The sequence below is a fragment of the Thermobia domestica genome, chromosome 18 (assembly GCF_964235325.1).
Source record: "Thermobia domestica chromosome 18, izTheDome1.hap1.1, whole genome shotgun sequence".
Lineage (NCBI taxonomy): Eukaryota > Metazoa > Arthropoda > Insecta > Zygentoma > Lepismatidae > Thermobia > Thermobia domestica.
In genome coordinates, this window is record NC_137471.1 from 162,319,054 (window position 1) to 162,345,495 (window position 26,442).

Consider the following 26,442-nt stretch of genomic DNA (forward strand, 5'->3'; position numbering starts at 1 on the left):
CGATAGTAAACATTTGCAGGTGCATATGGTGCAACGATTGTCAAGGTCAATTGCTCAAACGCACTGAACAAGCATTTAATATTCATTTCAGTGACCTGCAAGATAAGGGTGAAAGTAGCAATTAAGTGTTAAGCAATTAAGGTGAAGCAAAACACAATATGTCACTGAGTGAAGTGTGGAAATGCTTTGAACGTGCCGAGAATAGAGAAGAAGCTAAATGCTTCTTGTGTAAAAAAGTACTTAGATGCAAAGGAGGATCGACAAGTGTTTTATTATCGCACTTGAGAAATAAACACGTGTCTTGTATTAATAAAGTGATTGCATGGAACACTGAATCAGAAGATGATGACGATCCTGGAATCTCTGGTTCTACAAAACACATCACGTTAAGGTAAGAAGATTTAAACACTTTTCTTTCTTATGTTATTTGATTCAAGGGATATATACCGTCGTGTGTTTTATCATGTAATATTTCATTTAATATTTAACTTTCGTTATTTTGGACATCCGTTTGGTCTAGTGGCTAACAAGCTTGCCTACGGCATGCGTGGATTCGGTTCCCGGTGGGATACAGTTGAACGGAAAAAGTGGTTCAGATTCCATTGTAATCAGTAAGTTCAAGTCTCCTTTAGTCATCATGGCATAACCGTGGGGCGGTAAACTGAAACAAACCAAAACTTTTTATTTATTTTATTTTACCTTAAAAGTGGCTTTAAGGGATAATGGGATTACAGTAAGGGCAGTGTTTAAATTCGTGCTAAAAAAGTACTGGGGCCCTTCCTGGCTACCTTATATACGTATATATATATATATATATATATATATATATATATATATATATATATATATATATATATATATATATATACAACGTGTGTGTGTGTGTGCGGTTTAGTCAAATCTTGTAAACTTCCAGGCATTTCCATATTAAATAGAGTTGGGAAAACTTGTGCAAACACAAATCAAACAAATCTCATGACAACATAGTATTTTCACATAATTTTTATGTGAATAATAATATCAAAATAGCTGAATTTACCTCTTATAAGACAATGGATGCAGTTAAGTCACAGTAGTTTCCACAAAGCCTCCTTCAATTTGGTTTCTTCTGCCTCGATTTCTTTCCTAGCAACTTGAGAGGGCGTTATTTCTTTCTTGTGATATCCAGCGCTTAACGTACGGGAGGGGTTGCGGACAATGGCGGACCATTATTATTTATTGTCATTAAAGATGACACACTTCCAACCTATAGCGCGTTTCTAGTTGGCGTGACAACATTAATTATTACACTGAAACCCCTCTCACACTCAGCATTGCTGACTGGTATCGTTTGCACACACTGCATTAGTACCTTCATTCTCCCCAAGACCTGCCTGCCTCCACTATTCTTAAAGTCGTGATAAGTTTGAATAGTTTCTCGAAAACACAAAGAAAACAATTCACACAATTCTTTCAAGTCTTGTTCGCTATAATCAACATTAATATTTTCCGGACGGTACTCAGGGTAAATAATTTTCATCATTTCGGAGTACACAGTGTCCTTCTCAGTCAAGCACCTTCTGTTCATAGAACTGTTCTTTGTTAATTTCCGAAGCGTTGTTTTTTCTTCCACTCATTTTCAAGGGAACTTCTTTAAAATATTTCTCTTTTATGGCTCTCTGTACTTCTCTCCAGTATATGCCTCCTCTCTCTTTATGGGCCTTAAACACCTCGATTGTTCTGTATATGAGCTTGTTTGCCTTCGGTAGGGCTATAGTCTTTAACTTGCAAGGACTCTGAAAAGCTAGAAAGCTCACACAAGACAGTAGAAGAAAGAACTTCATAATTTCTGTCACTATCCGCCCCCCTCCTCCCCGAAGGATTAAATACCTCAGCTATAGCCCCTGTTGAAAAACAAATAGAAAAAAGAAAATTACCAGCAGCGACCGGAGAGAAAAGAACCTGGTTTCTGCTATTATCTCACTCCCCGGTTGCCCAATAATGCACTTGAATTTTACATTAATATGAGCCACCGAGCTACCGATACAGTGACAAAGGAAAGTTAAAGTACGGCTTTTATCAACATTATTTCAGATGCGGAGAATTTTTTTAGAAAAGCAACGAGAAACGATCCGGGGCTGAGCCCCGGGAACCACAAAAGTACCGGCGCTGAGCCCCGGTGTGCCCCGGGAGGGACACTTCTGGATGGTACACTTTTGCCGTAAATTTCCATATGGGTGTACCATTCAGAAGTGTTCCTTACTGTACATAAAAGTTTGAGGCTTCTTATATTGTTATAGCCCTGTGCATACTAACTAGGGTTGCCAACAGCCCGTTATTATATATTGCGGTTATTTTTATTAAGGTCGGTGACCGGTACACACTATAAACTTCTTACCAGCCTCTTTATGACCACTATTTTGAAATTTATAATCTAGAATAAAACATTAAACATCCTAATTCTTGAACAGTGTCTTATTTGCAAATACAAATTTTCATTGTATTATACATTCGGTGATTTTTTTAAAAACCTAGGGCAGTTCTTTTCATGATGCTTAGGAGTGTTCTTTTCATTTATTTAACAAGAAATTTGATAATTAAATGTTATTGTGAAACATTGTTTTCAACAATAGATACAGACAGGGACGAATCCAGAAGCGACTTCTGGGGGGCGGTGGGTTGTCATACTGCTACTTTTAAAGGCTCCAAACTTGGGGATGGGTTTTATTTATTTATATATATAAAATAAGAAATTTCTGGGGGGGCGATCGCTTTTCCCTGAATCCGCCCCTGGATACAGAAGTGTTTAATTTGTCATAATTGTGCGGCATAAACATAGCGTGAGGATTTGTCCAAAATTGACACGTACAGATTAAGATAATATTTTTTCATCTCTCGATAATTTTAAAGAAGTAGCAGTTACTGGTAAATAGAAGAAAATGATCGATACGACTTCAGAACACAATGTATATATTACGCTTATAAGTGCATGTATTAAGGATATGCAGAATACGGGTGCTAATTAGAGATGCAAAAAACCGGCTTTTTTGAATCGATGGTTTTTTTCACATAAAAAGCCGGCTATTTTGGAAAAAAAAAGAGAATTTTGGAAAGTTTGCCTTTTTTCAATTTTATGATTTTTCTATCTAAGTAGCTTTCTTATAGTGTATTCTATAGTTAGATAAGAATTCCATGACCTAAATGCCATATATCGCTCTAAAATTCACCATCAAGATGGATGGAGCACATGTTTTACGAATTAAAGCTAACATGAAGAATGTAGTATTTGAGGGCAATTTTAGAGCCTATTTAACTTTAGTTTAACTTTTGAGTTATCGACATTTTTTTCTTTTCGTGATCATTTCAGTTTGTCGTCTGTGTTTCATTTCTAAGAGCTTAGGGCCATATGCATAGTCGACCATGTAAGGGTCCCCTAGACGAACCGTACCTGTGGGCTTCCTCAACCTTCCCCTTGACTAGAGATGTGTCGTTCGCGAACGAGTCGCTCCTTTGGAACGAATCCTTTCTGAGAACGAATGGAACGAATCCTTGAAAGGAATCAAACTCATTTTGAAAGGAACGAGTATGCACTGCAAAGCAAATAAGTATCTTGAATCCGAGGACTGGTCAAGTGTAATGTCAAAATCATCTTATTCGGTGAACGATAAGTTTAGTATATTTTTCAGTAAATTTAAGCTGATATTTGATCAGTGTTTCCCATACGCAACGTTTACAATCAAGAACAATAAACAAAAGAAATGGGTGACGCAAGGTAAAATAGTGAGTAGTAAAAAGATGAAGTCACTAAATCATCTTAGCAAAACTACTAAGGATAATAGTATTAAGATTTACTGTAAAAATTATAAAAACATATATAAAAAGGTAATAAAACAAGCCAAAAAGTCCTATTATAATAATATAATTTCTAATGCAGAAAACAAGACCAAAATGGCCTGGAAAATAATTAAAGAAGAAACAAATCAAAAACCACTACATGTTCAAAATACTGAAATAAAACTCGCAAACGGCAAAAACTGTAAAGACCCTCATGTTATTGTTGAGCTTTTCAACTCTTACTTCAGCAACATAGTTACTAACCTACTTAAATCGCAAACACCATCGAATGATATTAAGAATAACCCTAATCGAATTAATCAAATAAGTAGTTCTTTATTTATAATTCCAACAAATCCTTCTGAAATAATATCAGTAGTAAGGAATTTTAAATACGGATCATCAAGGGGTCCAGATGACATCCCGGAATTTATAATCAAAAGATATATCCACGCAATTGCACAGCCTCTGTCTCACATAATTAATGACTCATTCTTACAAGGTATATTCCCAGACAGCCTGAAATGGGCCCTTATAAAACCATTACACAAAAAGGATGACAAAAAGAAATGCGAAAATTACAGACCAATAGCTCTCTCCTCTAAATTTTCGAAAATTATAGAATCCATAATGAAAAATAGATTAATTACGCATTTGGAACGTAACAATGTTTTATCTGACTCGCAACATGGTTTTCTTAAAAATAGATCCACATCTACAGCTGCTCTTCATTTCTTGCAAGAAGTAGTAGACTCAATAGAAAGTAAATCATACCCACTATCTATATTTTGTGACTTAAGTAAAGCTTTCGACTGTGTCAACCATTCGTTACTCTTAAGTAAATTAAATGCATATGGAATAAGGGCTGTTGCTAACCAATGGTTTCAAACTTACCTTACAAATAGACAACAATTTGTAGAGATAAATTTCATTAATGAAGACAACTTGTATATCGAAACTCACAGATCAACACCTTCTATGGTTAACATAGGAGTTCCTCAAGGATCAGTCTTAGGACCAATATTATTTCTTTTATATGTTAATGATCTACCACTTTATATCACTCATGGTAAGTTATTTCTGTATGCAGATGACACAAATATACTTGTAAAAGGAAGTAATTTAACTGAGCTGCAAAATAATGTAAATATAACAGCAAGAGAGCTCGAAACTTGGTTACACCACAATAACTTAATTATTAACACCGAAAAAATCAAATGTTTATATTTTTCCCAACTAATTCATCATCGATTAAACCTTCGTTTACAATTAATAATAATAATGTGGAATGTGCTTCAAATACTAAATTCTTAGGATTAAACCTAGACGGCAAACTTAAATGGAAACATCATATAAACAATTTATGCCAAAATTTATCTTCTATTGTTTATATGGCTTATACACTTTCCTCTGTTCTTAACCTAGACACTTTAATTTCATTATATTATGCGTCATTTTATTCCCTAGTACAGTATGGTATTGCCTTCTGGGGTGTCACTAATGATTTGTTTACAATATTTAGATTACAAAAGAAAATAATCCGTATCATTACACACTCCTATTTTCGTAGTAGTTGTAGAAGTAAATTTCGTGAACTCAGATTGCTTACGATACCGAGTTTGTATATATATGAGGTATTAAAATTAGTGAGAAAAAACATAGATAACTACTTAACACATGCCGACGTACATGAATATAGAACTAGAAACTGTGATAAATTTGTAATACCGTCACACAGAACAAGTATGTTTGAAAAAACTACATTTTATAGAGGTGCGGTACTATATAATAAATTACCAAGAGAATTGAAATACATAAAAGATGATATAAAGTTTTTGAGACAGGTTAAAAATATGCTAATTTGTAAATCTTATTATTCTGTAGATGAGTATATAGGTGAATAATTCTTTATTATTTCTGAAGGCAATAAAACTTAGTACGTAGATATATTTTAACCATTAGATTAAATAACAAATCTTTATTTTTCCTTCTTTTATTGTAAAAAAAAATAGTTTTATATTCGTATGCTTATAGTTTATTTGTATGTGTTTATTAACTCTGTATTTAACCAATGTATTATTGTGAAATGACATGTTCTATACCATATGTACAAATTTGTGTACTCTGTATGGTCAAATGAACGCAAATAAATCAAATCAAATCAAAGCAGCATGTGTATCGCCTTTGGCAAAAGCTATAAACGAAAAGACGACCATTTCTTCCTCTCGCCCCGCCAACTCCTAAACAAAACAAAGAGTGGCGTGAACGAAGGAATCATGGAATCAAACTTCCCTTCGTTTTCTCAACATTGTCGTACAAACTACTACAAAAACGAGGAACGAGGGACTTCACAAATAGATTCAAAAGTGGATATGGAACGAAGGAATCAAAAAATGCAGTCAAAACTGGCAGTGAACGAAAGAACTCACGAAAGGGAATCATATTGGCCTTGTTTTTGAGTGGCGAATATATATTACCGATTTACCACGAAGTTCCCCTCCACTCCCGTCTCCAGCTGGACACAAAGAAAAGACCATTGAAAAGAAATATTTAAACAAACATGAGTATCGTATAATGCGAGCTGAGCTCCGCGAAAGAAACAAAGAAATTGAGGCAAATGACAAATCAAAACATAAAATAATACTAACCAGTGGCGAAACCTCATAGGGAGTGAGATGGGTGGGACTTGTCCCCCCCCCCGAAATCTCCTCAAAAAGAACAAAAGGTGGAAACAGATACAGGAAAAGAGCGCAAAAGATGTAATTACCAGGGTGTTTTCAACAATGTCCCACCCCGAAATGAAATTCTGCCTACGGTCCTGATGGCATACATCTACCGACCCGGTTCCCTCGGAACGTGGGGTCGAGGTGGTGACACCGATTACACTAACTTTACGCACCCACAGTTCAGACAATATAGAACTAAAGCATATTTTGTTGCAGTGGCGGAACTACTGCCACCGCAGCTCACGCAATGGTGGGGCCCGGGATATAAGGGGGTCCTGATCAGATGCGTTTAAAGTAAGTTTCCTATTAATGAAACACGAAAGCGCAATCAAAATATTTTTTTGTTGATCTTGTTGAAAACTGTAAGAATGTATAGTAGGTACTATTTGGCCCTATAGATTGTTGGTTCTGAGAGGCCACAAGACCTGATATTGTCGTTTCAGATTTAATTATGATCCGGTCCAAAGGATATTATTTTTTTCGATTAAGTTTAGAAAGTCTGCTTTCGGAAGGATTGCGGCCTTTTGAGTCTGAGTTAAATTTAATATAGGCCTATTACAAAATTTATTTGAATACATTTAGTTTTCATGCGTTATGATGTAACTTTTAATTATGTAATCAAAAGGTCACTGGGAAAGTAAATAACACTTTTCTTCCTCTGAACTGTCACTGTGAATCAGTCCAGTGTTGAATTCAGACATGCTTAAGGGGGCTCAGCCCCCCTTGAATATCTACATATAGTGCATATCTAGAATATAGTGTATAGTGTATATCTAGAATATCTATTGCTCCTCCTTGTACAAAAATCTGAATCCAACACTGAATCAGTCTTGTACAAATACACATATGTTCCTTGCACTACAACAGTGTAATAAACACAAACAAAAGAAAGCTTTAGTTTAACGTCCCACGTTTATGAAAACGGAGTGCTAAAGAAGACTGATGAAATTGCAAGTGAATGATGATGAAAGAAATGGTGGAATGAGAAAGTGGGAGGAAAGGGAGAACCCCGAGAAAACCCACGAGCAACGATGTCGTCCACCACGAACTTACTTGGGCGGGGATCGAACCCGCGACTCTTCGCACCAGAGATAAGTGCTTTACCACTGAGCCACCGCGCCTCCAATAATCATAAACAGTCCATTCACACGTAGTAAATACAGTTTTAAACAACGAAACAGTTCTCATGCAAAAATAGTTTTCTGATAATTAGATACTTGTGTTACATAGTACAATCATTGCCTTATTTCGAATATCTGTGTTGGGAAAATACATGAAAAGATTGAATTGCTTTATAGGCCCTGACAAGAATTTTGCGAGAGAGTGGGGTGAGATGAATTTTCGCGCGGAGGGCCGAGAAGAATTTTTGCGTGGGGGCTGATTCTGAAATTCTGCCACTGTTTCCTTGGTATTATAAGTAAGAGAAAAAAGAATGACAACCCATTATTATAGTTCATTCACTTTGAAGAACTTTATTCTACTCGTTCCTTGTTTCCAATGTTCATTTTCTGTTGTTGTTGTTGTTGTTGTTTTCTTTATTTGGGTCCGTGCCCGCCAAGAGAGACAGAGGAAGAGAAGATGGGTACCGGGTAGATAGACGGAAATTTTATGTTTCTTCAAACAATACCAATATGGATTAAAGTTTTTACTCTCGACCTTGACGCACAGGTTCGTCTCTTTTGTTTCCTGAGTGAGGACAAATATATGACAACCCAAGCAACATACCTCCCTTTCCCCTTCAGTCAACCCTTAGAGAACAAGAGCTTTGTTCCAAACCAGAACTCCCCCTACAGCCAGACCAGCAGAAGCAGAAACAAATGTATTGGTTCCACCGCAACCCAAGGTTTCCGAGTTATACAGCGGAAGAAATGAACGAACATGTGTTGCTTGCATCTCCAATGGAATCAAAGTATTCATGTTAGAAAGGAACGACTCGTTCCATGGAGTCGTTCCTTTTTATGAGTTCTTCTAGTGAACGGAATCAAAAGAGTCGATTCCATAAAAGGAATCAAACTTCCCATCTCTACCCTTGACTGTGCAATGCATAAAGCTTCCAAAGTGATCCCTCAGGTACGGTTAACACTGAGAGCTGATTGGTCTAGTACACCTCGAGCGAGGCTAAAATTTTGTCAAAAAAAAGTTGAAGGTAGAACTCCGAAACTCAAATCTACTATGATAAAGCATTAACATCGAAGCAGCAACTGCATGGATACAACGTATGCTATATCAAAAAAATGAAATAAATGTTCTGAACTTTGTTCTTGTCAAGGCGGAAAAATCAGTGTAGATTAGGAATACAGTTCTTCTTTTTTTTTTAATTTTCAGATAAAATCTGTTAACTTGAAAATAGTTATAAAGTGATATAGAAAAGCGGAAAAATATCGGTGTAGATTAGCAATACATTTCTTTTTTAATTTTCAGGTTAAGTCTGTTAACTCGCAAAAAGAAATATGGGTATGTAGCTAGAAAACGTGTGAGGCTGTAGTTTTACAATAGAGATCCCACTAGAAATAAATTACATATACACTGTAATTTTTTTGCACAAAATCAGCGCATAGTATTTTTGTGAACGTATTTTCTAAACAATTTGTCAGTAAAAGTTAACCTTAGGAGGGCATAAAAGTTATGTCTATAAATACAGTATTTTTGGGGGGATATTCCATGCAAATAGCGTAAAACTTCTTATCTACTTATTCCTCGAGTGTTATCATCTAATTGCCTACAATTGTATAAGACATACATACATATAGTGAAAGCCAGACGTCTCAAAACCACGCACCAAACTTTGCAAGCTGCTTATTACAAGCAATTTTTGCATCTACTACGGTTTAATGCCAAGGTGAAGCTGGAGGGCTACAATCGAGGTCCGTCCGTAGGGAACGGGCGAGTTTGCGATGGTGTGTAAACGAATTAGGGGTTCACTCGAGCAGACACTTTTACGAAATAGAAAATTTATAGGTAAAATACGATGTAAAGCCCTACATTTTTCGTGAAGGAATGAAAGAGTAAATATAAGTAATTACCACCAATGGCAGCATATTTAAATGATTTAAGTGATAATGAAAGTATTGTATGTGTAAGTGTGCTCTTCCACTATCCTCGTATATACGTATACCCCCATCGCTGACGCGCCTGCTATCTATGGACGCACCCGCTCACTATCACTCGGAGTCGCCTGATGCGCTCCTACCATAACTCAGTTAGGTAGCATTCGTGCTTTTAGCCACGTAGCACAAATTGATTCGTATCTTATGTACTGTAGTTTTTATGTTATACGCCCACAGTTTATTTATACTGAGCCCTCCTGAAGTTAATCTAGCTCTTCATATAGACATACTTTGCTAAAAGAAATACAAAGCTCTAACTTAACCTGAAAATGTAAGAAATGTGTCAAAATTTGATAGAACTGTTTACTCGAATAATGATCAAATTAATATAAAAAATTTGCATCTATCTGTAGTAGGTGGTCAATAGAACCTAGTTTTCCATTATAATTGCATAATTATGAGCCATACTTCTTAACACTGTTTCCATAATCACGTGAACCGATGCATACTTTGAGCAATTACAGCGCGTCGATAAACGGTAGTTCGATGATTTCCACTTGTCTTTCCTTATACGCTTATCACCAACACTAATGTGCCTGCTTCCGCGGACAAAATCATGCGTGATCCCTCAAATTGTGCCCAGCTTGGAATCTGATTAAATGCAAACTTATCCTGTGTTGGGCATGGTTTTTCGCACTTATTTATTTATAATATATAAGTTTGCAAGCATATTATAAATGTGTACGCAGCTGGTGGTCAGGTAAGAAACAAAGAATGCACAAGACGTTAGATCATTAGTGAAAAAAAAGGGATGTTAGCGCTCCTCAAGTTTACCTATGCGAACTGAGAAATGTAGGAAAACACCAACAGGGTGAAGGATGTAAAACACATTAGAATAACATTTTCACGATGAAATATGTGTAACTATTGAGTGATTTCCCATCAGTGATGATTCCTGTTTTTTTTTTTTTTTTTTTTTTGTGTGTGTGTGTGTGTGTGTGTGTGTGTGTGTGTGTGTGTGTGTGTGGCGATTTCAATATATTGCGGATGAAATGTATTAGTAACGAAAATACTGAGAATTCACATTGAGCACGATAGGCTATGTGGTCTTGAGGGAATGTCATGGTTCTCGGGGAGGAATTTGCCCCCCCCCCCCCGGTCGATCCTTGAAATCACCACTGGACCCCTAGAATCAATTCTGAAGCTATTCTACAATCTAATCTAAAATCTACTTCAGTACCAATACTGTAACAACAAGTATCTCTCGCTTATTTTATTTCAGGTAGAAGTTGTCAGTCCATTCTTTGACCTTGTATTCAATATTTGTACGAGCGAAAGCAAAATATCCTGCAATCTTCTTTCAGGAATTGCTATATATTTTTAAATTGGTTGCCATCAATATGTCATTTATTAACGCTTAATCAGCTCAACGAATTCGGTAAACTCATTAACATACTCAAATATTTTGTCAGCACGGAGCATATGCATTTTATACAACAACAGAAACTGCTACGGGCTAGCAAAGGGAGCGTTGAAGCACCCCTAGCCATCCCCTTGACTTACGGGACGGTTGCGGGCTTGTTTGACCCTGCGGGAGAACTCTGCAACGCAAATTATCACGTGTCCCGTACGTAGCCCCTAAGTAACCCGCAGAATAACTATGCATACGGCCCTTAGTACTCTAGCTTCTAGCGCAAAAGTTAAACTTACGTTTTTCTATATATCCGTCAAAGCGTACGTTTTTCAATAAATCCGTCTAACCGTACTTCCACATTTCTGTTATACTATAGCTGTGCAACGATTTTGCAATAATTTTCCGGATACAACCTTGAATACTAATTTATACAAATAATCAGTAGCGGATTTAGAAACGTACTTTGGGACGTGTTTCTCTGATTGTTTCATTTTCTAAAATGTCCTAATTTTTTTTGGGAGGAGCTTGAAGTTTCTGAGTACAGGCATAACTAATACTGTATTTCGTTTCGTTTATGTATTTAGCGATAATCTTCCGGATACAACCTTGAAGATCATTTTATATTGAGAATCAGGGGCGGATTTAGAAAAATATTTTGGGAGGTTTTTTCTTACTAATGTTTAGTTTTTCTAAACATTCGTAATTTTTATTTGACGGCAGCTTAAAGTTTATGAGTAAAGGTATAACTAATAGGTATTTCGTTTATTTTACACATTCCGTAATTGGGGGAACAAGCTTCAGTCCGAAAGACAGCCCCCTTAACCTTCGCAAAACCGTCACTACTGGTAATTAGTAATAATAACGATTTAAAAACAATAAGAAAGGAAGTCAACCAACTCACAGTACACGCACTATTTCTACTTCATAGATGGAATGAAGATAAGTTTTGTCAGAATGGTCAAATGCTGAGTTGAATCTCGGACTTCCCGATAGAAGTGCAAAAGCTCCACTCAGTCATGTTTGTTGTGCAGTTGTATTTATCTTAACTTAAATATATTCCGTAGTTCTCTTTTTTTGGGGGGGTATTGGTGGGGGGTTCCATAATGATATGAAGGGTGTGAGCCAAGAACATGATAACTAACAAATTTTCAATTGCTGAGTTATGCAGCACCAGATAGACAGCAACGCACACCGCTTCGTTTAATCCCTCATGTATAGACTTATGTGAAAAATCAGCTTCCCGACTTTCAAAATGGATTGTGCAGCAGAAAATTTCTAATTTCTTAAAATAGTAAAATTATGGGTTACCATGTTCTTATCTCACACCCTTCATGTTCAATCCCTCTTGTTAAAAATACAGAAAACTTGAGGACTGAATAAACCGTGATGGTGCTTATATAAAACTGTAGAATTTCAAGAATATACATAACCAAAAGCTCTAAGTGTGCAGCCTTTGAGTGTATCATATAAATCTAAGTATTTTTCTTATGTTTTATTTTAATTTTATTTTGTTCCAAACAGAGGGTATGGAATATTTTGAAGTAATAATACTACATAGAATTTTGCTACTTATTTGAGTGTTTTTTTTAAAGAAGTATTTACTTTTAGGGTTTGGCTGGTTTACACCAGCTGTTTCTCTCTTTTTTTTAAAAAAAATAAACAACTGGTTTAAACCGAAAAAAAACAAAAAGAACGAAAAATGCGAATCGTGTGAACTTCATGGTGACGTTTCCATACATCAAACCAATCTGCATTAGTTTATTTCCTTTTTACCTTTTAATCAAGGTGTCTCATGTTCAATTCTCGGTCGAACCACAACCCTTCTTTCATGCGTAAACAAAGTAGCGGTTCGGATGTAACTTTAAGCGAAAGTCTTCTCCTTGATAACTTTGGTATTACGTAAGGATGTTAAGCCTGAACATACGAAACGAAACTAAATTGTATATTTCTGCATGCCTGAATGCCTGTTGTTTTATAAAGAAGCCAATGTTGCTTAAATATACTGATATAAATTGACGAAATTTATCGATTGCCTACGTTGCTTCCAACATTAGCTTGGATTGTTCTTTCAATGATATGTACGTACTAAATTTGTAATTTAATACCTCAGTTTTAGCGTACTGATTATGATACGTTGACCTTTAAATTTTACATGCAAAGCAATAACAGGATTTTTCCGTTATTGTTTCACATTTAGAGTAATGACGGGATTTTCCCGATGGCTAGGGCGGGAGTTTCTCAATTTAAGAAATTTACTAACCGGACTTCTTTAAGCTTATGTGACCTCTTCCAGCATAACCCCGTTGTTGTATAATAACACCAAGGCGAAACAAACTTATTTCTGTCAACATGTAATATAAATACATAAAGCAAAATATCTAAACCCAAAAAAAACTGGTTTAAACCAAAAAAACTAGTTTAAACTCCCCCCAAAAAACGGGTTTTTGGCATTTTCAAAAACCCTGCTTACTTTTGTATGTAGAGGGTAAAAAAATCTTATTATATACATTGGTTAATCCTTTGGAATTCATAATGTAAATATGTTGAGAAGTAAAACTGTTTGAAATATCTTTTCGAAATTCATGGTTTATTTTCGAGGTTTTATATTATTATCGGCACCAACTACTAATTAAATGACTTTTTGTGTTGCAGAGAAGCGAAACAAAATCTGGTTTATCAATTTAAAGCAGAATTTTCAAAAAAGCCCAAAATTTCCCAAGCAAAAAAGCTAAGCAGAAAAAACCGAGTTTTTTTCCAAAAAAGACGTTTTTTTTCGAGCCCTTGCATCTCTAGTCCTAATGCATTTTGGTGGTCGCTAACGCTTTCGCCTTTGGTGTGAGCGGTCCCGGGTTCGATTCCTGGTGGGGGCACTCGGTCGAAAAAGTGTAAAACGCTTTTTCATGCCAGCCATCCTGAATGAGGTTTTCCTGGGTTTTCCTCATTCACACCAGGCAAATTCCAGGATGGTACCTAACTTTAAGTCCCAGGCCACTTCCTTCCTTTCCCAATCCTTTCTTCCTTCCCTTTTCCCGGATTGTGTGCTCGCCGAGGGACGTCATCCCTCAAAACGTGAAGGGCTAAATGGCCTTCAATGCCGATAGCCCAGAAATCTAAATCCTAATGAATTTTGTACAAGATAGTACATTTCCTTCCCATGGATGGGTTCGAAGAGAGAGACATTTCACTTAGACCTATATCACAAAAAATTTTGAGCCGGTGCCGTTAATTTTTTTTCAGAGTTGGTAACCATAATACATACCCATTTTAATTTATGAAAGAAGAAGCATATAAGGGGATGATGGGTAACATTATATGTTTGAAAACAGTTGCGCGTATACCTTACCAAAGAATTATATCCTTACTTTCATGCCCACCTGCAACGGGAGTCAAGGAGGACATTGCCCCCTGGATTATAAAAAATTGGTTCGATCCCTCTAAATACATATCAAAACATATTTGCTTATTTACACACATTACTGTAGTAAACTTACGCCATTAGCGTAAGTAATTGTTTTACATGCAGTAGAACTTATATTGTGTGTTTCAAGGGGCTTGTATTTGCAATTTTGCTTGTTTGTCAGCCTCCCTCCCTGGAAAAAACCCGCGGGCGTTATTGCTTAAACTACTGGTGTTTAATATTGTGTGAGCAGTGATTTCATGGTGTGGCCTGAAGATACTGCACCAGAACGACGAAATTTCCGTGGGCATTTCTCTGATTGGGCTTAACCTCTGGGAAACCAGTATTTTAGTAGTACTGTACTACTTACACTCGTTGCTTATTCAGTTTCTCCGGGAAGACTCTTCTGAAATCGTCAATGTGTATGTGTGTGTGTGTTTGGGCATATATCATCAGTTGTGAGAGGAACAAAGACGAGGGTCATTCAAATAGTTACAAGACTCATTTTATTATAGAACGCTATTCTCACAAAATTTTATTTACACTATGCATGAAACACTCTCATGTGAATGCATTTGTCCCATCTACTTTTGGAAAATAGCATGGAATCAGTTTTCCGAAAGCTTGTTTCAGGTACCCATCGAAGACTTGTTGAGGCTTTGAGGTAGTGTTGGGTAAATTACTTGTAAAAATGTAACGCGCTATAAGTTACTTTACTTTCCCTTACTGCATATCGTTAACAGTAAGGGAACGTTACTTCCCCTAGAAAAGTAACTGTTACCCTACTTCGAAAGCAAGACAAGTAACGCGTTACATTTATGTCCGGAACTTTGAATATAATCATATACAAAAATCATTCTTTTCATTAAATTTTTCCTACTACTACTACTACTACTACTACTACTACTACTACTACTACTATTATTATTATTATTATTATTATTATTATTATTATTATTATTATTATTATTATTATTATTATTATTATTATTATTACACATTCTGATTTTTTCCGATCGTAATAAATGTTTAGAACTGTAGGTTGATAATAGTAGCGCTGCTATATCCCTTCATGCGGACAGTTTAGGCTTGCTCATCAGCGTTAATTATGGCACCCATCAAACATATCTACACTAATAGCAACAATAAACAATGCGCTATTATTGAAATGCTATACTGCACTGTTCAAAAAAATTGTATGCGTAAACTGCAACTTTTGATCACTTTTTTACAATTATATATTTGTGCAACAGAAGGAGCGAGAAGCGTATACAAAACGTGTGAGAAATGTGCACGACTTGCACCCTTGGAAGTTTCTGCACATTTCCCACACATTTTGTCACTATTGCACTCCTGTTGCACGCATATATATATATATATATATATATATATATATATATATATATATATATATATATATATGAAAAGAAGTAATTATAGGTCGTTGCAGTTTACTCGTACATGACTTTTAGGGATTATTCCAAAAAATGATCAAAAGATTGCGATCTTGGGCAAGAAGTTTAAGAATGATTAAAAAAATGCATCAAAGGATTGCGATCTTGGCTAATAATTAGTTTTCGGATCAGGGATCACAAAATTTTTGAACGGCCTCTAAATTGAGTTTTCGTATTTTTTACGGAATAAGCACATCAAACCGAGTTTAGAGATAGTTTGGGTTCAATTGGATTCAATTGGCTAAGGATAAAAGTCAATGGAGAGCTTTTGTGAACGCCGCATTGAACCTCGGGTTCCATACGCCATAGAGTTAGTTAGTTAGTCATATGTAGTTTTCCAGATATAAGGCATACAAGAAAATTTTTGATGGAAGTATATTGGATCTTTTGGGCTAATTGGATCAGGGCCTACAAAACTTTTGAACCGCCCCTAAATCGAGTTTTCGTCAGTGGCGTATTTAGAGGGGCTTCCAGGCTTAAGCCCGCCCCCCCGAAATCTTACTTACTATAACATCTTGCAGAATTTTCACATTTTCAGGCAAAGCCCCCCGAAACAAAATCGTAAATACGCCACTGTATATATTAACCGCGATTCTTAATTATTGATTTATAAGAATAATCATATCCTATAAAACATTTTAGAATATTTTTTACGTCAAAGTTTTTACGTTTCGATGATTAACTTAAAACCTGCTTATTCAAGTTGAAAGTAGTAGAAAATCACTATATTATTGTCACGATAACCAATCGACTTATTACTTCACCTACTTCGACACTTCCTACTTCACCTACACTCAATATACATTTCGTTTTTTTAATCTCTTGAGAAAATGAAATCTTTTCTCTCCATATCTCTCCATATAAACAAATCTCCATAAGTATAATCAGAATAGCACTAAACAAGTATGAAGTATTGAAGAAAGTATTAATATAGTATTAGTAAGAGCACGTGTAAAGAAATTATTAACATTTGGACAATAGCTTTATCCGCAATGCTTGTGTGGGTACTGTTTCGGTATACTCTAGAAATAATAATAATAAAAAAAAGCTTCAAATATGTATACAAACTCCTGCCTATTGATAAATATTTCCCGCCGGTACACTTCAGACATTTTACTTTTAAATTATGTCCTCATCCTCAGGTTTTAAAAAACAGTATTTTTTTAAATATTTTCGTTAAGGAAAGTTAGACTATCATTGCACTTGCAGTTCACTCACTGAATGTATTAATTTAGAGCTGTAAAAATCTACTACAAAATCTTCCAGGTGCTTGGCTTGCAATCAGTACACGTGATTTCCCTGAGGTTATACTCCCTTTCTAAAACCAGCAAGTGGCCTTAAGATCTTATCTGTTTCTTTGTGTGTCGGTGACTGTTGGTCACTGACAGTTCGTGCTCTATTGTTCAATTCTAAGAGATTTACAACAGGAAAGAAAACAAAGATTTGTTTCCGGAAACCCATACGTATTATAGTTACTCGTCCGAAATGTAACGCAAAAGAAACTAAAGCAAACTATACTTGCCGCGACTTTATCCTTAAAGCCGAGATACGCAGCTTCAATTCAAGCGACTCCGCGCACAATACATAGTTCCTCCCGTTACACATGTAAAACATTACTTACAAGGGACATCACCCAATTGTCCGGCTCCGATTTCAATGAAATTTTTATTGCTGATAGAAGACATGTATTCATTACTTGTGATGACAGAAATTTTTGCCATGGTGCATGTTCTTAATTTTTTAATAATTTTTAAAGGTTGTAATGTGGTTAATAGAGATTACTGCAGAAGTCCCTTACTACCCTTTGTAAACGGAGTGTTAATGAAAGAACAAACATGTAGATACGTATAAGGCCTAGGGAGAAGTCGCATGGTAGGTATGACCTTGACGGCAGCCATCTTGAAATCCGCTATTTTGAATTAAGGTCAAGTTTTTTAAATAGGAATAGGGTAATATGATACATAATTTCGGGCTAGAATTTAATCAGGAAGACAATGGTGAAGTTAGTTTTAAGATGCGCTCATTTGGTGAAAAGTTACAGGCATATTAATTGTTTATACTTATTATGTGCGTAAGTCCCTTACCTGCGCTTCTAACCAGCGTATTAATGATAATAAGTGGATAAAGGATTCGGTAATACATATTATGCCTAGAGGGAAGTGATACGATAAGGGTATCATTGACGGCAGCCATCTTGAAATCCACCATTTTGAATTAAAGTGAAGTTTTGAAAACTGAAAACCATAGCATGTGGCACCAAATTTTAATAGTACATTTTTCCCAAAAGCCAATGGTATGCTTATTTTTGTTCTATAGTTAACCAGTATCAATTTATGACTCTTCTATTGTGCACGAAACGTCCATTATTCGATCTTTCAAACTGGCAACACTCCTAATTTTCACCGAATGTTTTAAGATTCCAACTGCTACTTTGCAATTGTTTCCATGGCTCATGTTTTCTAAATTTATATCATTTTTTAAGTTGAAATTTGTCAGTTCATGAGTAGTGTTGGGATACTCATCCAGCAATATTTCTGAATTTTGAAGACTTGCCATGTAATTATTAATTTCATAGGCAATGTAATTATTTATTTCATATACCTGCTCTTCAAAAACTCGTTTACTGACATGAATCAGCGCAGAACGAAAGAACTCCAACTTTGCATTCAAGTAATACCGGCGACGTAGCTTGTAATGAATAGTAGATGAGACGAGAAATAAGTTGAAAAAAGGAAACAAAATATGATTGTTGTGTAAATCAATGGTCTTTTGTTTTGTTTTATATTTATTTGTTTATTGTATATTTATTTATTTATTTATTTTCTATGGCAATATTTTAGCTAGTCAGACAAAAAAGTCATTCGTTTTCTAGCGATTGTTGTCGATGGTTCATGTTTGTAAGGTTTATAATCAGTATTGATCGGGAACTCGATTAAGTTACACCTCTTTATAAACAAGTTACCTGTTTTCATATTTTGTTCACGGTACAAACAGTGTGTTGGGAACAATCATATTATGTCTGTTTGGTATTTTCTATCATTGCTGCTGTTCCTTTAAAGTTGTAAAGTTGTATTCATTTTTCTAAATACTGTTTGTCGTTTGCGCAACATGTAGGCTACATTTCGTGATAATTTTGAGTTTGTGTTACACCAATTTCTTATAATTTCATTTGTATTTTTTTTTACAACACATAGGTTCATAGGTTTCTCATGTACTCTGGGTTAAAATAAATAATTACACTGTCTAGGAAATTAATAATTACATGCCAAGTCTTCAAAATTCAGAAAGATTGTTGGATGCTTATCCCACACTACTCATGAACTGACAAATTCCAACGCTTAAAAAAATGTAATAAATTTAGAAAACATGAGCCATGGAAACAATTGCAAAGTGCCAGTTTCAATCTTAAAATATGCGATGAAAATTAGGAGTGTTGCCAATTTGAAAGATCCAATAATGGACGTTTGATGCACATTAGAAGCAGTACTAAATTCATACTGGTTAACTATAGAACAAAAATAAGCATACCATTGGCTTTTGGGGAAAATTTGCTATTAAAATAAGGTGTCACATGCTATAGTTTTCAGTTTTCAAAACTTCACTTTAATTCAAAATGGCGGATTTCAAGATGGCTGCCGTCAATTATACCCTTATCGTATCACTTTTCTCTAGGCATAATATTAATTACCGAAACCTTTATCCACTTATTATCATTAATACGCGCGTTAAAAGCGCAGGTAAGGGACTTACGCACATAATAAGTATAAACAATTAATATGCCTGTAACTTTTCACCAAATGAGCGCATCTTAAAACTAACTTCACCATTGTCTTCCTGATTAAATTCTAGTCCGAAATTATGTATCATATTACCCTATTCCCATTTAAAAAACTTGACCTTAATTCAAAATAGCGGATTTCAAGATTGCTGCCGTCAAGGTCATACCTACCATTCGACTTCCCCCTAGGCCCTATACGTATCTACATGGTTGTTCTTTCATTAACACTCCGTTTACAGAGGGTAGTAAGGGACTTCTGCAGTAATCTCTATTAACCACATCACAACCTTTAAAAATTATTAAAAAATAGAGAACGTGCACAATGGCAAAAATTTCTGTCATCACAAGTAATGAATGCATGTCCTCTATCAGCAATAAAAATTTCATTGAAATCGAAGCCGGACAATTGGGTGATGTCCCTTGTTAGGAGATCAATTCAAAGAGCTAATTGAGTTCAAGTATATAAAAATGTCAATACAGAAACAATATTTAAAATAAATGATACTACATTTATTAGTAAATGGTTATGAAAATGACGTCACGACTCAGAATCGGAAAGAGAGAAGGAAAGAAAGGAGTAAAAAGCCGGCAGCTAAGATGCGAGTCTCTTGCAAGTGTTGCAAGATTATAAACTTGAAAAACCTTATAACAAAAGCAGAGGACCAGTAAAATTACTTAATTGGTCAATGTTAGAAACCGTCCACAATGGATAGGAAATGGCTTAATATTTTTATATGGTATATAAATTAAATAGAGTAACTACCCCGTAAGAAACTTCATTGCCTGCTGATAAATGAAACAAAAGAAATAACGAAGCTCACATGTAACTTCTGCAATTTTTGTGCAGAGAGTAACACTGCTCTGCCAAATATCGTCTTCGCGCGTGCGTTAGAGTGGGTACGTGGGTGTACTCAAACTGAAACCATGAAGAGTGTTAAGCGCGTAGTTGAAAATATGAATTAATCCGAATTATCATCTTCTCAGTATTATCGCAAACACGAGGAAGGGAAACCTCTTTAAAGTCAAGCAAAGTAAATTGCCAACAATTTGTACGCTCGACTAAGAGAAAAATATGCAGACACAACTATTGAAGAAATTGCTAATATGATTGTTGCCGGTTCGCTGTGGTTTATTCAGTGTCAATGTAGAGTTGCTGTGCTTTTAGAAAAAAAATCGTATTTTTAATTTATTGTGTGGGAGGGTGGCTGCTCGTATGTTTCTGTTTATGATTGACCTTCTCCAGGTAGATATATGAGAATAACTTCATTTCTTATCCTTTCTTACCTTAATCAATTGAAATGAATAAGCAAAATAGTTTTCATGCTCTCGGGTTTTAATTGTGAGGTTTGCAAATACATGGCGTGCGAATTTATAATACATTTATTACTATTGTCGTATCTTCATGAATTATTAAAACAAATAGACCAAGAAACATTTTTTTTGTAAGCGGCAGGAAAAGGACGAGAAATCATCGCTCCGCGCATAACAGCTGAAACTCAGAACAGCGCCAGTTGAAACCATGGCGACTGAGAGCCAAACCAAAACACACACATATATATATATACAAAGGCTTCCCTGTGAAAAGGTTCGCGCGCCGATATGTATTAATGCGATTGTGATGCGGCTCTCAAGTTAACATTGCGTTTAGTATAGATATATTCCTTAGAAATTTGTAACGCGTTACCGTTACAGTTACTTTGGAAAAAAGGGCTTAGCGGAATAAGGATGTGAAAGCTCCCCCAAGCATATCTGCACCAAATTTACAGTATCGATTAACATTTATGAGAAACTCGGTTTCCAAAAGTTTCAGCCCCCCAAGCGCTTTTGGAGGGGTGTTAGGAGGGGGGAAGGAAAATTGATTTTTTTTTAACGGCTCAACCGATTTGCATGAAAAAAAGATGTTAGGTGTTCTCACCAAGAGGAAAGTCGGAAAATATTTTTTTTTTTTAATATTTTGAGGTTGAAAATTGGTATTTTGTTTAAATTTTCAAAAAAAAAATATTAGAAGACTAACTGGGACACCCACAATTTTTTGCCAGCTTTTTCTTGAGAGGGTCCCTAACAACATATATTGTTTTCATTTTGTTCGCAAGTGTACCTCATAGTGAAAAAAAGGCAAATGTACATAGGTCAGCATCTATGTGGTATACGTATGATACACACTGTACACCACTAGGATAACCAATACCTTTGAATGGGGGAGGAGATGAAGTTGTTATAACATTGGAATCTTATGATAAAAAGTATTTTTTGTTTTAACGGTAATTGGTCTCTGAGGATGAAGGGGATTCTCGACCATGTTCACACCTCCTTTGGCTACACCACTGCTGTACATCAACTGAAATTATACATTCCCGCATTTTTTGTTAATTGTGCACATAATCAATGTTCTGTGATACATATAGATCTTTCTTTAGTAATTGTTCTTTTTTTGTAACAGTTTTTTAATAATATGCCTGTTGTTAATAGCTATTCATGTGTTTAGTTTGTTTCGATGGTATTACTGTATATGTGTGTTTAATATGATCAAATAAGCCCGGGAACACATAGGGGGGTGCTCACGCACCCCACTCGGTGTTTAAACAGTGTGGAAATAAGGAATATGCCACTGACGGTGCTACCCTCTTGTGTATTCCTAGTTTATCATCTGACTGCAGCAGAGAGGGGTGCGCCGTTCCATTGCACAGAAAAAGTTTAGTCAGAAGTCGGAAAAAGTGTGTTATTTTGATGTTTGGGGTGTTGTGGCACCCCGCCTGTGTGTTCACGTATTTTTTGATACGTCACTTTCATTAGAGATAAGACATTGAGTGTAGGTTGGCTTTACAATCATGTGGACTTGCAAGGCTTCATCCTCGAAGGTTCCAGACGACGCACAGATTCGAAAGTGGCTTGAAGAAGAGGAGGTAGGTGATCAAGATACTGAAAAAAACGTGCAGCAAGCCAATTTGCGCTGAACACAAGAAGTTTGTTTGTGGCAACTGTGTGTAATCAAAACTGAGGTGTACTTCAAGAAATTATTCATTAAATGCTTCTTAAGAAAGGTGAAAATGTGTTTCTTTCAAAAATTAAAAAAAAATCTACAAGAGATCCACATATACTTATGGTGTGCTAGAGCACCCCACTATGTAAGCACGTGTGTAAAATTTCCCTATGTGTTCCCGGGTAAAGAATGAATAGAAAGAAATTAATCCTCATCACTGTTTCCGTCCAACATTGGAACAATTTCGGTTTTCGTGAACAGAACTGTTGGCTGCTGTTCTCACGTTGCTGCTATTTTGTATTATTTATCATATGCGAGGTACTTATCGAAAATAATTCAACCCGAACGAAAGAAGTTCCACATTCTGACTGTTTGTATTTCTAATAAGTTATATTGGTTTATCACACACAATATTTTCTAGACCGATACTTCGGTCAGAATCATAGTGTTTTCTCCAAAGTAGGGTCACGATGGCTTAGTGATAGAGCGCTTACTTCTGGTGCGAGATGGACCTCGTTCGATCCCAGGTTATAAAAGTTCGTGGTGGATACCATCGTACCAGTGAGTCTTCTCGGGATTATCTGTTTTCACTTACATTCTCATTTCACGAATTATTTTCCAACAATTAGCTTCCATCTATTACCTGTCTGTATTATTGGATCGGATTTGTGTTTAGCATTCCTTCGGTAGCAAAGTTATATGAGTCATGGAGCTACGAATTAACGTGAGATTCAAACCGCTTGCGTTCCTGCCGGGAATCGGAGCCACGTCTCCTATTCCAAAGTCCCGTATGCTACCCACATAGCCGTGAGTGATTTCTCTGTCTTCATTAGCCTAGAAGGCATAATATTTAAACGTTTTGGATTTCATATAATTTCAGTTCTTCCTCGATAGTCAATTCTGTACTGAGACAAAGTAGATCAGTCAAATATACTTATCTTTCCTTTTTCGAATTCTAACAAGGTTCTTGTAACTTGTACCACGTTCTAAGACTTTTGTTAGTTGAAACATCGTCTTTAGTTTTAGTTAGTTTAATCGTATGTCATTATACTCAACGTTTAATAAAATATCCCAGGATTTCTTCAATTTCTTTGGGGTGACCCTTGCCCCCGCCCTGTACCTCATCGAGGTGTGTATTAATGGAAACTACGGCTAAAAATAATAAACATTCCCTTTCCCCCAACTTCGATCCGATATTTTGTTCTCGAGTTATGTTTTTTTTTTTTTTTTGCACCTTCCGACATATTTTTGGCTGGTCATAGTACCGAAAGGAAGTATTTGTACACCCAGGTTGGTCTATACTTTTTGTCTTATCTTGGTCAGGAATCTGCTCCCAAACGTTGTCAGTGTTGTTTTAAAACACTGTATATTTCTATCCTGTTTCTGATTAGCTCCTGTCTGCTAAGCACCTTCCAGTTTTCCCAAAACAAACTAAAAGTGAACTACATCTACTTCATCGTCCCCCTCCCCTATGCTTTCTTGTTTTATAGTACTTATTAAATATTTATATTGTACTTGACAGAAATTGAAATATTGATTAAAATATCTGGTTAAAATGCTAGTAGAGGAATTCTCTCTTTAGTGCAGAAATTCGCTTCTTGTATCTTACCGCCATTTTAGGCGAGAAGGGATTAGGCAGGATGTGAATTCCCATCTCACCTATAATAGCTTACATTCTTCTCTTGGAGATATCAGTGACTGATAAATCGTTAGGCGAGATGGAATGGAATCTCCTTTTTTATGGAAGATATTTTTCCTTCTCTGATAACTTACCACAAGGATGCTGGTGACCAAAACGCCATCCATTTTCCCACCACCCTAATTTCAAGACAGTGGAAGTACGAACAAATTCCCTGAGGCAAATTTGTCAAAACAACTGTTGCATGCATACCCACTTAGTGGCTTGATGAGTCAAATAGTAATACACTAAAACAAGTTTCAATGCTTATATTCATAATTACTTTGATTTTGTCTTTAAAATAAGTTTATATTTAATTTGTTCATAGAATTACATTGTGATTTATCTTAAACATAATATTGTGTCATTTTCTTTTCTAACAGTACCTTTGTGGAAGCTTCCTATTCGGATAGTTCTGAAGATTCTCCTGGACCATAAGACTGTGTTGAGGCCACAAATATATCAGAATATACTACTGTGAAAGTTTCCTGTGAAACTGTCACCAATGACGAAACGCGTGATGATGTAATTAGAGTTCCTCAAACACACAATAAAAAGCGAACATATGAACAAAGATCAATAGTAAAGTATCTTAAAAATAGCCGGCCTTGGACACCAGAACATGAAGAACAGATTGCGAAAAGGATTGCAAACATGATAGTAACAAATCTACTCCCAGGAAAAGGTTTCGGGAGTTAATGTCCTTTCTTGAACCAAATTATAGCGTACCGTCTAGGCGGACACTATAGAGACGCTTGCAGGTTTTTTATTCTGAACTGAAAGAGCAAGTACAACAGAGGCTAAAGCAGAAGTAGTTGCTTTAACGACAGATATATGGACGTCTCGAGCAACAGATTCTTACATTACAGTGACATGCCATGCTCTGTATAGAAACCTCTGTACAGAAGATTTTGTTCTCAAGACAACTGAACTAGAAGAACGACATACAGCTGAAAATGTAGCTGATGCTATTAAACTGTGTATGGAGGAATGGTGCATCAAAGACAAAGTAGTTGCATTAGTTCACGACAATGCATCGAATATGATTAATGCTGGACGTTTGTTGCCGGTTTACAATGTATCATGTTTGGCACATACATTGCCGCGATCCATACTGACCAGCTTAGAGAAAAGCGAGGTAACAAATATAATTTCAATCTGTAGCAAAGTGGTAGGGCACTTCAAACATAGCACTTCTGCTTCAGTCGCGCTTGAAAAGCAACAAGAAATTCTGAAGTTACCACAGCATCGCCTTATTCAACATACAAAGATTCGCTGGAACAGTGTATATTCGATGATCGAACGGTTGCTGGAACAAAGAGAAGCAATAATTGCAGTGTTCTCTGATAGAAATGTCACTAAACCAATGGATGCAAGAAATTTACAATTAACTGAAGACAACTGGCAAATCATGGAAGATATCGTTCCAGTACTGAAGCCACTGCAAATGGCTACAACAGTTATGTGTGATCAAAAGTGTTCCATTTCTTTTGCTTTACCATTAGGCTATGGTCTTATTTCTAACCACCTGAAGGAATGTCCTTCAGATTCTGAAATTGTTAAGAACTTGAAATCTTCAATATCAGTCGACTTAGGAAAGCGTCTTCAGCTCGATGCATTATGCGATTCTGAATCATCAGATTTTTTGTCAAATAGTGTTCTGAAATGTTACCTATTAGCAACATTCTTGGACCCAAAGTACAAATTATTACCATTTCTGAATTTTAAAATACAAACAAATATCCATAGATTGGTTCATGATATGCTCGTAGAATCTGAAGGATCAGAAGACGATTTATCACAGCAATCGTCCGGTGGGTCATCAGCATTAGACTATTTGCTTGGAATATTTCCATCGTGTTCAAAAAGTCCTAATGTAACAGATGAGCTTACTCTTTATAAATCAGATCAGTGTCTTTCGCAAAGTGGCAACAGCCTTGAATGGTGGAAACTTAACGAACATTTTCTTAAAAAATTAGCATGTCTTGCTAAGAAATTCATGGTGATTCCAGCAACTTCAGTCGAATCTGAACGAGTATTTTCACTTGCTGGTAATATCGTTACTGCCAGTAGATCTAGACTTCTCCCTGAAAATGCAGATATGTTAATATTTTTGAACAGAAATCTAAAAAATTTCGCTTGCAAACTGCAATAG

The 26,442-nt window shown here is 35.9% G+C and overlaps 1 protein-coding gene across 1 annotated transcript; it reads left to right on the forward strand.

The window, feature by feature from the left end:
- Window positions 1-158: 158 nt before the first annotated feature.
- On the forward strand, window positions 159-26,442 carry LOC145675347 (E3 SUMO-protein ligase ZBED1-like). The gene is made up of 2 exons (XM_081745747.1): window positions 159-391; window positions 25,071-26,442. Exons 1-2 carry the CDS (start codon window positions 159-161, stop codon window positions 26,440-26,442), a joined length of 1,605 nt encoding a protein of 534 aa, XP_081601873.1.

Bases quoted from the DNA above. Each gene is read 5' to 3' on its own strand.
- LOC145675347 (XM_081745747.1), top strand. From the start codon at position 159: ATGTCACTGAGTGAAGTGTGGAAATGCTTTGAACGTGCCGAGAATAGA. The intron at 392-25,070 runs GTAAGAAGATTT...CTGAACTGAAAG, and splicing joins ACAAAACACATCACGTTAAG to AGCAAGTACAACAGAGGCTA.